At 52.3% G+C, this 12,354-nt stretch overlaps 1 protein-coding gene across 5 annotated transcripts in view; it reads right to left on the reverse strand.

Annotated features, from left to right (window-relative positions):
* cadm1a (cell adhesion molecule 1a) overlaps window positions 1-12,354 on the reverse strand; it is a 196,091-nt gene that overhangs the window by 25,824 nt on the left and 157,913 nt on the right. For all 5 annotated transcript variants that reach the window (XM_035527614.1, XM_027005622.2, XM_035527613.1 and 2 more), the window contains exons 7-8: window positions 9,920-10,016; window positions 6,733-6,905 (exon numbers count right to left, since the gene is read on the reverse strand). In XM_035527614.1, the coding sequence (XP_035383507.1) occupies window positions 6,733-6,905; window positions 9,920-10,016 (270 nt within the window). The remainder of the gene's footprint in view (window positions 1-6,732; window positions 6,906-9,919; window positions 10,017-12,354) is intronic.

The raw sequence follows: 12,354 nt of genomic DNA on the forward strand, positions 1-12,354 counted from the left end.
GCCGCCTCTACCTTGGCGTGGTGTAAATGCTCAGCAAATAGCAGCAGCCGCCTGCCTTTCAGCCTCAGACAGAACCTACTCTACACCAGACAGAACCTACTCTACAGCAAACAGAACCTACTCTATACCAGTCAGAACCTACTCTACACCAGAACCTACTCTACACCAGTCAGAACCTACTTCAGACCAGACAGAACCTACTCTACACCAGTCAGAAGCTACTCTATACCAGTCAGAAGCTACTCCAGACCAGTCAGAACCTACTTCAGGCCAGACAGAACCTACTCTACACCAGTCAGAACCTACTCTAGGCCAGACAGAGCCTACTCTAGACCACACAGTGCCTACTCTAGAGCAGCTGGACATATAAGAATGAAACACGAACAAAGGGGATCTGTGTGAAACGAGTTGATGTGCAGGCAATTTTGGTGGCTCTGCATCAGTATGAATACTACAGAAAATGAACTGTATAGAAAATGCACAATGAAGCAGTGGGAGAATAATTCAATTGGTTATTTACTGATTTTTCATTTGAATGCTCATAAATTAATCAGTAGATTTAATCAACAAATTAGAAACAATGATCTGAAAAGCAACAATATTGACAGCCTGCTTGTTCTCTCATGATAAAGTAGAAAGAAGGCTATGTAGTCATCTCGCACTCCCCCTGCACTACAATGACCAGTGAAAGCAACTGGAGGGACATGGGACATCTTTTGTTCCAGCACCTTCTGACAGAGGTGCTTCCAGTTCTTGGCTGCTGACATGCCAATAAAATGCTTTTCTACATCACTGGTCACCAGAGGAGAAGTGTTCTCTTTCTCTGTTCATGGAACTTCACTGTTCCATGAAACACTTGCAGCTGAGAAAGGTTTTTATGTTTAGAACATTTAGCAAAATAATTTTTTGTTTTTTTTTAAAGTGGAGTGGTATTTTTAATATAACACCTGTAACTTTATCGACAGTTTCAATATTTTTAAAATATCAATATGGAAAAATCACTATGCTGGGTTCAAACGTACAAGAAAAGGTGAGAGTTGCTGAGAGAGAGAGAGAGAAAATGGGGCGTGGTTAGGTCAGTGTTGACAGAGCTGTAATGGTAATTTTGACAAAAAACCCTTTTTCTTTGTTATCAGGAAATGTACCAAGTTTTGTCTCTTGTAGAAAATGACAGTATATGGTTCTCAGTTTCGGTTATTTAACGTGTTTTCAAATCTTGATATACTGAATATGTCACATGTACTGAATATTGAATATAAGCACATATGTCTAATGTTTTGCAGATCACATGGCAGCTGTTTCTTCCAAGAGGCTACTTTGTAGATTTTGATATCCGTTTTACAATGTACACTTCTCCAGACTACAGGGGGGTAGGTGCTAAAATGCCCATGAGACACCCTAATCTTCCTCTTCACTGTTCTGCCTGTAAACCCCAGCAACAAGCGAGTGCTGATCTCCAGCATGGCCAAGAACCCAGTGGGATTATCGCACTAAAGACCTGAAGAGCCAGCGTGCCGAGCACATGAACTGCGGTTCGAGAGCTCTGCCAATTTCTCGGGGCCTTTGTGTCAATGCTTTTAAATAATAGGCGACCCGGCAAAGCAAGACTCCATCATACTGCCTGAACTTTGCCACAGACAGACAACCAAATAAATAAATAAATAAGCAAATAAAGCCCAGAGAAAGGCTGAGTGACAGGAGCATGGAGAATGGACTGAATGGCTAAGCGTGCATGCGGTGTGGTTCTCTGCATTCTTAAGACCAGTATCAGGCTCGGTGGTGGGCCAACTTAATTGGCTGCATCCCGTTACGAACCAAGGATGCCCAGCAGATGTTTGGGATCAATGGTGTCAATAGCTCATTAAAACCACTCAGCTCCAGAGGAATCTATAGTTCGCCGTGTTCCTTAACAGGGCTGCCTATGTAAATGTTTAGCCGCGTGTGTCCCCGCAAACAAAGCGATACTGCAGCGAATCGGAAGTTGGCGGCTTCTTGCCGTTCGGACACGGGTGCGGCCCTGTGGCGACGCGCTGGCTGTGGGTTTGTGGTGGGTGCATTATGAATCATCATGCAGGGCCGAGGCCACCACAAAGCGCCGCCAGTTAAGCCAATTCCCCAGACATCCGCGTGGCGGCTGGCAACGGGAGGATAGCTTCTAATGCCTCCGCGCTGTCTCCCTCGCCCCCTTGCTCTCTCTCTCTCTCTCCCTTGCTCTCTTCCTCTCTCTCTCTCTCTCTCCTCCTTCCCAGTGGGCCACTTGGTGAAAGGGCGCGTCTTCAACCTGCCATGCCGTTCGAAGCGCACAGGAGAGGGAGGAGGGAGATGTGGCCCGGCCGTCGAGAGCGAGGGGCGATCGCCGGCTTACGGACAGCGTGTATGGGGAGGGTGGGGCTGCAACAGCCCAAAGCCATTCAGGAACGCAGAGGAAAGACGAGGAAGTGCGCGCGCGAGTGCGAGAGTGATTAGTGGAGGCAGCTCAGAGCTGTTGATTTGCCCACCAGCCACCTTCTGTTGTTAGCCAGCTTTGCTTGTTTGCTCAAGGAGGGCTCCTGCTCGCTCTAGCAAGACCAGGGAGGGACGCGGGAGGGGAGCTAATCCCCACAAATACTGCCGTGGTTCTGGTGCTCTAGGGGGATGAGCACAGAGGAAGCCTTCGCGTCCCCAGCCTCCTCTCACTAGCACACACACAGCTCAGGAAAGGGAAAAAAACAACAACCCCAAAACAAGAAAACAAAAACAAAAAAACCCAACCTATTTGGATCAGCGTTCTTTTCAGTGGCAGAGACAGATAGAGGCATATGCACACAAATTCATCCCATCTGTTTTTGGGAAAATACAGCGACATCGCATCAATACGTGCCAGGACCAGACACATTTCGCCGTGGTATAGACAGCAAATTCAATTAGCTACATGCATTGCTTTTGCCTTTTGGAATCAATGGAAGAGGGAGGTGAGTAAACGGCGTAAAATAACACTAAGTACAGTCAAGTCCAGTGCTGCCAGGACCCCTGGAGTGATTGACTCCAATTAAAGGCTAATGAAAGGATGGCTGGGGAGCCCGCCCCTGTTAATGGCAGCCAGAGTGAGATGGATGCGGCGCTGCAAGACTGTTTTTTTTTTGTTTTTTTTTTTGGGGAGGGGGTTGTTGCACAAAACCAGCCGCCTCCCAATCTGCCGCCTGCCCACACGACGACAGGAGATTGATGGGTCCCCTCTGGCCTATTAGGAGACGACGCCATGACAACGCTAATGATGAAAGAAGAACGCGCGGCACCCGGCTCATTTCAGAACAAGCGCGAGCCGAGTTTACACACTAACGAGGGGATTTACAGGTGGGTTGCATCAGTGGGCGCAGCACCCGAGCGAGCGTGGCAACCGAGCGAGCACTGCTGTGAGCGTGCACGGTAACCAGGCGAGCGCTGCCGTGAGCGAGCGCCACCGAGAGCGAGCGCGGCAATCGCGCGAGCGCTGCTGTGAGTGGGCACTGCAACCGAGTGATCTGTAGTCATCGCTTCGCTTGGGTTTCTGCCAGGACGCAGGGGCTTTATCTCGACAAATGAGATGGTGCTTACTGGAGAGTAACAGTCCACATTAGAACCTGGCAAGGTGCAGATGCCCCTTTCCAGCCTGTCAACAAGGGCTCGTCACACGATCACCTCGACGACGGCGCTGTGGAACAACGGCTGGACGAGTCCCCAATCCCACGCATGTAGGACATAGCTACACGTGTCATTCAGCGTAATGGAAAAGTTATGAAGCCCTATTCAGGGGTGTGGGAAATCATCCAATGAATGCTGATTAGGCGATGCAGCCTGGGCTAGTAGCTATGAACACTGCTGGTGCGCAGGTTCAAATACGTTGACATGTGCGCAATTTACTGTGCATTGTCATTTGTCAGCCAAAGACTCCCAGGAGTGCTCTACATTACCCAGTCTGATACCTCGCATTTGCATTTCCAGCTGGGCGACTTCTTGAGAGGCAAAACTACTGAAGCCGCGTTTGACAGCAGCCAAAATGCATCGCCCAAATCTGACTTTTAAATGTGGGCGTCGTGGCTGCAACAAATTGCGAGGGAAATACCGCCGGCTCAAATGTAATGGAAGCGGGGCCTTTGGATCGGTGGGGAGAGGGGGGTGTGGAGTGTGGAGCAGGGGAATGCACGCTTTCCTTATAATGACACAGTGATGGGCTTTGGCCCACTGTGGCAGGACTGCCGTATGTGTGTGTGTGTGTGTGTGTGTGTGTGTGTGTGAATGTTTTTATGTTGTTTTGTTCCCCTGCAGATGTTGTTGTCGATTGGTGCTGGCTGTTTGCAGGCAGCGTGTGCTGCCGGGAGGAGCGCTGTTTTCCTCCGCCACCAATCAGACGTGTCACAAACATGCGGGACAATTAGCTTCCTTAAGCAGTCTGAGGCCCTTTATCAGTCACGGCGCGATCCCTGGGCGCCGGGGCTGCTGGGTCACTCGCAGTTCCTCCCGGAGCTGGGCTGCGGCTAGCACACTCCAGGCTAGGGTGCTCGTGAGGAGGAGGTGCTCGTGCGCTGGGCTCGGGTGAAGGAGCGCGTTGCCGTGATCGATTGCTCGCTGGCGGTGGCAAGATGGCAGAGCGGAGCGCTCTAAGCACTAGAGGAAGTGTTACGGAGATGAAACGAGAGCGAGGGTGACAAGTCGGGGTGGAGGTGTGGGGGGGAGGGTCGCAATAAAAAGAGGCTGGGGTTGCCAAGGCAAAAGGCAGTCTCTATTAGGTTAGAGGCACTCGGTAAACTGGTTACAGCTCCGCGGGCTGCCTCCCATTGGGCCTGCAGAGCTGGGCCACGACTGGGGCTTTGGAAATGTGTCTCAGGGAATGTGGTTTTCCCCCTGTAACAGCTTTAGTGCTAGCCCCCCTCTGAGTGTTCTTCATCACTTAGCTTCACAATAGTTGGGGAACAAACGCATTAGGGGGAAATGGCTGCTGCACTACATCTGTTGTGCCTGTGTGTGGAAAGGGAAGCTGGGAGCTCTCCGGCATGTGCCCGGGGCCCGCGGACCGCGCACCCCTGATGAGGCGCCCGATTTTATGCGCCTCTTTCGACAAAAAGTCATTCATAAGTTGAAACGTTACACTTCGCAGACTTCCAATTATAAGAGCGCAGAGTTATTCTTGGCCACGCTCACTGTGGAATGGCGTGAACTTGTTGAGATGAGGGGAGAGAGAGAGAGAGAGAGAAAGAGAGAGAGAGAGAGACAGAGAGAGAGAAAAACAAATCTCTGCGCTCTCATTCCCTGACAAAGAGCAGGCAGATATGCACAGTTGTAATGGAATATTTAAAGTGTTTACTTTTCTATGAGAAATACTTGAAATGTATATTAAAACACTCTCACAGTGGTTTCTATAAGGTCATGCATCGATGGCTTAACAATTACTGTTCTACAATGCTATTTAATACATATTCTGGATGTGTGAAAATGTGTAGCCAGCTTGACAGCTTGCTAAAGAGCCATTTTGTCACTGTCCCTCTGTCTTCCTCCAAGCGTGGTCCATAATTGTGCAATTCTTTAACCAAATTTGATCATTTTTCAGACATTTGAGGGGACTTGTCAGGCCGCGCAACTGAAGTTCAGAATGTGGCAGGGCCACCGTTTGTAATAAGCAGATGTCACCCCATTAAAAGCGGAGAATAATTATAAGACTATGAAGCACGCAGATGCCATAGCTGCCTGTCTTTATGAGCGCGCTCGTGCTGGTTGTAGAATAGTGAAGGCTGTCACTGCACTGTGTTAACACACTGCGTTCAGGTGGGAGGGTGGGTGGGGATGTCAGGGGAACATGACGCAAGATTAAGTGCTGACAGGCCCATGCCGGATTCCGGCGTCCTGCATTAGCAATTCTAATGCCGGGCCGAGCGTCGTGGCTGAATTACAGAAGACGTTAGACGCGGCGCCATCAAAGCCATCGAGCGGCCAGGCAGTGCTCCGATAGGGCCCTGTCTGCTCTTCGCACATCAGGATGCACCTGTGCCTGCCTGTGCCAGCCTGTGCCAGTCTGTGCCTGCCTGTGCCAGCCTATGCCCGCTGCCCTCCCTGCCCACTGTTCCACAGGCGGGGAGCCATGAAAGCGTGCTCCTGCAGCGCCTGCCAACTCTCGTCGGGGAGAAGTGGGAAACGCGCGCCGAAGTAACTGCCACATTTACACCTCATCTGAGGGCAGGTCTTTGGAACACACCAGCTGGAACTGGAACCAGGTCCACCAGTTTACTGCTCACTGTGTACAGCATTCAGTAACTCTCACTCACCTGGTCTCTTTATTACACTAGTTGCTATAATGGCTTTATTGTAGAAGAAATGGCAGGGATGTGAATGAAGGCAGAACGCAGGACTGCAGATGGTTTCTCATATGTGTGCCTCTTTCTTTTGCTGACAGCACAGCTGTGCACTGTAAATATTACTACAGCTCACCACTTACAGACCCTCAGCAAGTCATAAATCCTTTTAAAAGCAGCTCCTTGTCGATTATTGTGTTCTAAGAATAAATATCAGAAGTAAGTTTGGGGAGGAAAATGGGCAGATTAGAGTGTGATGTCCTAAAGAAAAGGAAATGTCATTGAGATCAATGCTATTGACCTGTGTTCAGATGGAGCCATGAGAGGAGAGAGCGAGTGAAAGAGAGAGAGAGAGAGAGAGAGAGAGAGAGAGAGAGAGAGAGAGAGAGAGAGAGAGAGAGGAGGCACTGTCTGAGCTTTGGGAACTTACCGTACACATACAGGATGTAGTCATCATAGGATTCACCAACCAAGTTAGACGCCACGCAGCGGTAGGTACCATTGTAGGACTTGTTAAGATTCTCAATGAGGAGATCTGCGCCAGTGATGACAGCATGTGAGGGCACATCATCGTCCACTTTCACCCAGTTCACCTGCTGAGGCCTGGAGGAAGAAGGACAGAGTCTAGGCTTCGCACAGGGCCAAACCAGCTTGACACAGCTACAGGGCCAACCCAGCTTCACACAGCTACAGGGCCAAACCAGCTTCACACAGCTACAGGGCCAAACCAGCTTCACACAGCTACAGAGCCAAACCGGCTTCGCACAGCTACAGGGTCAAACCGGATTCGCACAGCTACAGGGCCAAACCGGCTTTGCACAGCTACAAGGTCAAACTGACTTTGCATAGCTACAGGTCCAAACTGACTTCAAATAGCTGTGAGGCCAAAACTTACTTCAGAGAGCCATGAGGCCAAACAGACTTCACATAGCCTCGAGGTCAAACCACAAGCGGGGAAAAACCACAATAAAATATGTACTCGAACAAGTTGTGCTGGTTATAGCTTTTCAAGCAATTTCTATGGCTCAGAGCTGACAAAAAAAGGTACAGACACCTTCCTCTTGTCTAGTGTCATTAAGTGCTGCTAAGAGCCCCAGTCTTTGTTCTCCTGGCACCTACTGTAAACAGGGCCGGGATAGTCCGTTTGATTTCCACAGTGACGGGCGGACCAAGCCAAACACAAAGAAAACACAAAGGAGCCTATAAACTCCCCTCTGCTCTCCTCTGCAGGGTTCAACGGCGGCGTGGCTGCCGAGTTCTTTCAAAGCAGCTTCTGGGAAGGGTTCTGGGAAGGGTTCCCCTTGTTGTTCTGGGATTTTTATTTTTTCTGGGTTGGTGTTTCACTGGTTTCCATCCATGTGAAATCCCTGAGAAGCGATGATTGGGGTTGGGGGGGTGGGGGGGGGGATGCACTCACGGTTTCAAACAAAAAGATTGCTTTGTGCTCGATAGCAGTTGATCTCCAGCATCTGTGGGAGAAAACAACACGTGACGGCAGACGGTGAGAGGATTTCACATGGAGAATAGGAATGTGCAAGAGCGTGAATCAGAGGTTAAATATACATGTGTGGTAGAAAGATGCAGGTGATGGAGGAGGAGAAGTGACCTAGAAAAAGTGATTTACTGAGAGGAAGGGGAACAGGGGTAGACCCAGTGCAGAGGGGCTGTAGTGAAGGGGAACAGGGTAGACCCAGTGCAGAGGGGCTGTAGTGAAGGGGAACGGGGGTAGACCCAGTGCAGAGGGGTTGTAGTGAAGGGGAAGGGGGTAGCCCCAGTGCAGAGGGGCTGTAGTGAAGGGGAAGGGGGTAGCCCCAGTGCAGAGGGGCTGTAGTGAAGGGGAACGGGGGTAGACCCAGTGCAGAGGGGTTGTAGTGAAGGGGAAGGGGGTAGCCCCAGTGCAGAGGGGCTGTAGTGAAGGGGAAGGGGGTAGCCCCAGTGCAGAGGGGCTGTAGTGAAGGGGAAGGGGGTAGCCCCAGTGCAGAGGGGCTGTAGTGAAGGGGAACGGGTAGACCCAGTGCAGAGGGGCTGTAGTGAAGGGGAAGGGGGTAGCCCCAGTGCAGAGGGGCTGTAGGGAAGGGGAACGGGGTAGACCCAGTGCAGAGGGGCTGTAGGGAAGGGGAACGGGGTAAACCCAGTGCAGAGGGGCTGTAGTGAAGGGGAACGGGGTAGACCCAGTGCAGAGGGGCTGTAGTGAAGGGGAACGGGGTAGACTCAGTGCAGGGGGGCTGTAGGGAAGGGGAACGGGGTAAACCCAGTGCAGAGGGGCTGTAGTGAAGGGGAACGGGGTAGACCCAGTGCAGAGGGGCTGTAGGGAAGGGGAACGGGGTAGACCCAGTGCAGAGGGGCTGTAGTGAAGGGGAACGGGGTAGACCCAGTGCAGAGGGGCTGTAGGGAAGGGGAACAGGGTAGACCCAGTGCAGAGGGGCTGTAGTGAAGGGGAACGGGGTAGACCCAGTGCAGAGGGGCTGTAGGGAAGGGGAACAGGGTAGACCCAGTGCACAGGGGCTGTAGGGAAGGGGAACGGGGTAAACCCAGTGCAGAGGGGCTGTAGTGAAGGGGAACGGGGTAGACCCAGTGCAGAGGGGCTGTAGTGAAGGGGAACGGGGTAGACCCAGTGCAGAGGGGCTGTAGGGAAGGGGAACGGGGTAGACCCAGTGCACAGGGGCTGTAGGGAAGGGGAACGGGGTAAACCCAGTGCAGAGGGGCTGTAGTGAAGGGGAACGGGGTAGACCCAGTGCAGAGGGGCTGTAGTGAAGGGGAACGGGGTAGACCCAGTGCAGAGGGGCTGTAGTGAAGGGGAACGGGGGGAAGGTCCAGAGCAGAGGGGCTGTAGGGAAGCTGGGGTGAGACACGGAATACAAATGGCACCAGAGTGCCAAGCCGAACACTATATGACAGTAATGACTGCAGCCCCTCTCCCGCCTTTAATGAAAATGACTTCCAATTTTCGGCGCACTGTATTGATTGTATTTTCATCTTTATTAAATGAATTCGGGAGGAGCCCTGACTCCCTGTGGAATGTGACTTTTAAGGACGGAGGGGGCGGAGCGGGGGGAGTTGCATGAGAATTGCCTCTCATTGTGTTTGCACACATTTCGCCCACATTGACATTTCATGCACAGTTTTTTCAATTAGTGCCTATGGTCGGCGCTGCGCGTGAGGAACTGTCTGATAGCAGTGCTGGATGCCACGCGGGCACCCGGACCGGCGAGCACAGCCTGTGATGGATGACATCATTTGGCATGCACTTGCCTCGTCGGAATGCACATGCAAATCGAGGCTTGGAGTTTCTCTCCCAAGGACTGATTACCATACAATAACCAGACACCAATCAAAACAGGTGTAGATTACTTTGCCCTGTTTTCCCGTCTTCCACAGTCAAGGAATTGTGTAAATATATCTGGAGAGTGTATTCTTATTTGATTACGCCATTGATACCTTTTTGACACTGACTCGGCACTAGCCCACCCTAAGCAGATCTTCCCCATTATAATATATTTGCTCAGTGTTTGCCACAAGAAGAGCGATCACAAGAGCGCTCTTAGATCTGTGCGGAGGGACCCTGTCTGCATCGCTCAGCCCTGCGGGGAAGGAAGGCGAATGGGAAGGTTCCTCACGGTGGTTTGCCTCTGGCCATGCACGTCAACTCCAGGTTCTCGCCCTCTCTGGTCAGGCCCTGCGGAAACTCCACTACGATCTTCACCTCCGGTTTATCTGAGGAGAGAAGCAGAAAGCATCAATGCTGCCGCCCTGCTGGCTGCATGACATTTTTACCAGCCCTGGCATGCTTCGACACCTGCTAGACTCCCTCCTGCTAGACTCGCCACCCCTGGCCTGCACTTATTTGCCTCTGCGCTTGTCAGCAGCCTGCCACCCCTACAGGCTCACAGCTGACCTTTCCCCCCCTCCACTGTAGTCCTCCAGGTCATCCACTTAAACCTCTGAGCACTGTGGGGCTGGCAGCACGTAGCGAGGACTGGCAGCGTGTAGCGAGGACTGGCAGAATGTGGCAGGGACTGGCAGAACGTCGTGGGGTCTGGCAGCACGTAGCGAGGACTGGCAGCGTGTAGCGAGGACTGGCAGAATGTGGCAGGGACTGGCAGAACGTCGTGGGGACTGGCAGCACGTAGCGGGGGCTGGCAGCACGTAGCGAGGACTGGCAGCACGTAGCGAGGACTGGCAGTGTGTAGCGAGGACTGGCAGAATGTGGCAGGGACTGGCAGAACGTCGTGGGGACTGGCAGCACGTAGCAGGGGCTGGCAGTACGTAGCCAGAGCTGGCAGCACATAGTTGGGACTGGTAGCACGTAGCGGGGGCTGGCAGCACATATTGAGGATGGCAGCACGTAGCGTGGGCTGGCAGCATGTAGCAGTTCTGGCAGCACATAGCCAGAGCTGGCAGCACGTAGCCTGAGACTGGTGTAGTTGACAGCAAGCAGCATGGGCCGGGACTTGCATCAGCCTTGCATCAGCCGCCCTACACAGCCCACCGCCCCCACACCGCCCACCCTTGCCACCTCCCACGCCCCGTCACGGTTGCTACATTCGGCATGATCTGCGCAGCTCCTGCTGGCAGGGCACGCTCCTCTCTGGTTCAGCAGGGACCAGGCTCCCCGGCACATACGCAGCGAGCTACAGGGGCGCTGACATTCACAATGACGGCTGACACGCACTGACAGGCTCACACGCGGCCCACCCCACACAGCTCGCCAACAATCACATTATGGATACGAGGGCATGAATAGGGCCTGATGATATGGTTATGTGGGACGACCGATTTGCTCAGGGTGGCGAATGATACCCCCACCCTCCCACCCCGACACCCTGCCCTCCACTCTTCCCTCCACCCAAACAACCCACCCTGCAACCCCCCCTCCCCCCCCACTCCAATCGGGCCGGACTGGGTGTCAGAAAGAGCATTTCAGTCTGTCTATTCCATCTGCCAATAGGGAGGAACTGAAACTCAAATGCATAATGGCAGAAAACTTATGTAACAATGCTAATAAAGGCAAATTGCAGCCTTTGGCAGAGTGCAGGAGAGTAGTGCTACTGCCTGTTAAAGGCGTTTCATGGTAGGCAAACACTAATAAGCCCCCCACTGGTCCATTTCAGCTTCCGTGTGGAGGACACGGGGCGGGGGGGGGGGGGGGGGGGGGCGACAAAAGAGAACGCAACATCCGTGTTACATGGAGTGCTAATGAGAGCAGGGAGAGGGAGAACACAAGGAAAGAGTGAGAGACAAGAAAGCATTCCTGGCCTTTCATTAAGCAGCCAAAGACCCAGGGAACAGCAGTTAGCCAGGCACAGAGGAAAAGCTTCCCAGCTGAGCACTGGGCTCCAAGAGAAGAATAATAAGCATATCTGTGCCAACAGTGCTGTACAAGGTTCACAGCAACAAAAAAAATAAAATAAAATAAAATAAATAGAAAAGAAGAAAGAAAACGAAAAGCATCCCCAACGTCACTAAGACATCTTTTGATCTTCTGCTTCTGTGCTGCACTACTGCTCCCCCACAATGGATCCCAGTGTTGGTATGAGCTTGTACAGGTGACAGCCCACACGCCAGGACCCAGTCTGATCTCCCTGCGCGTGTTCGGCTGTAATGGCGGATCTGTGCTGTGGCCCAGAACTTGGCCAGCATCCAGACCTGCAGTTTCTCCGAGGGCTCCAAATCTAATATTCCCCCCATAATGGAAGTTGAAGTGGCGTGCCGCAGATGCCGGGGCTGCCGCACCGCCTGCGCCGGGCTGCCCGTGCGGAGGCAGGGGGCGAGATTACAGATCAGCCACTGTGAAACTTCAATGATGTCGGCACAATTACGAGGCGTTTCGCACGCGCTAAGCAGTGCGTTCCTCGGAAAACCACGGATATTTGTAACAGCGGGTTAATAATGTGATATGTGCCGATTTCTCAGTGGGCATCATGAATTAGCATAAAGGCATGGTGCCTTGTTGTTTAAGCAAGCGAAACTCAAAGCGATGGGGTTTAGCTCCAAATCCGCATACTCTGAAATCTGGAGACCTTAACAGCTCAGGCAAAAACAGCAGTTGGAC

This window comes from Electrophorus electricus, chromosome 6 (genome assembly GCF_013358815.1).
Source record: "Electrophorus electricus isolate fEleEle1 chromosome 6, fEleEle1.pri, whole genome shotgun sequence".
Classification (NCBI taxonomy): domain Eukaryota; kingdom Metazoa; phylum Chordata; class Actinopteri; order Gymnotiformes; family Gymnotidae; genus Electrophorus; species Electrophorus electricus.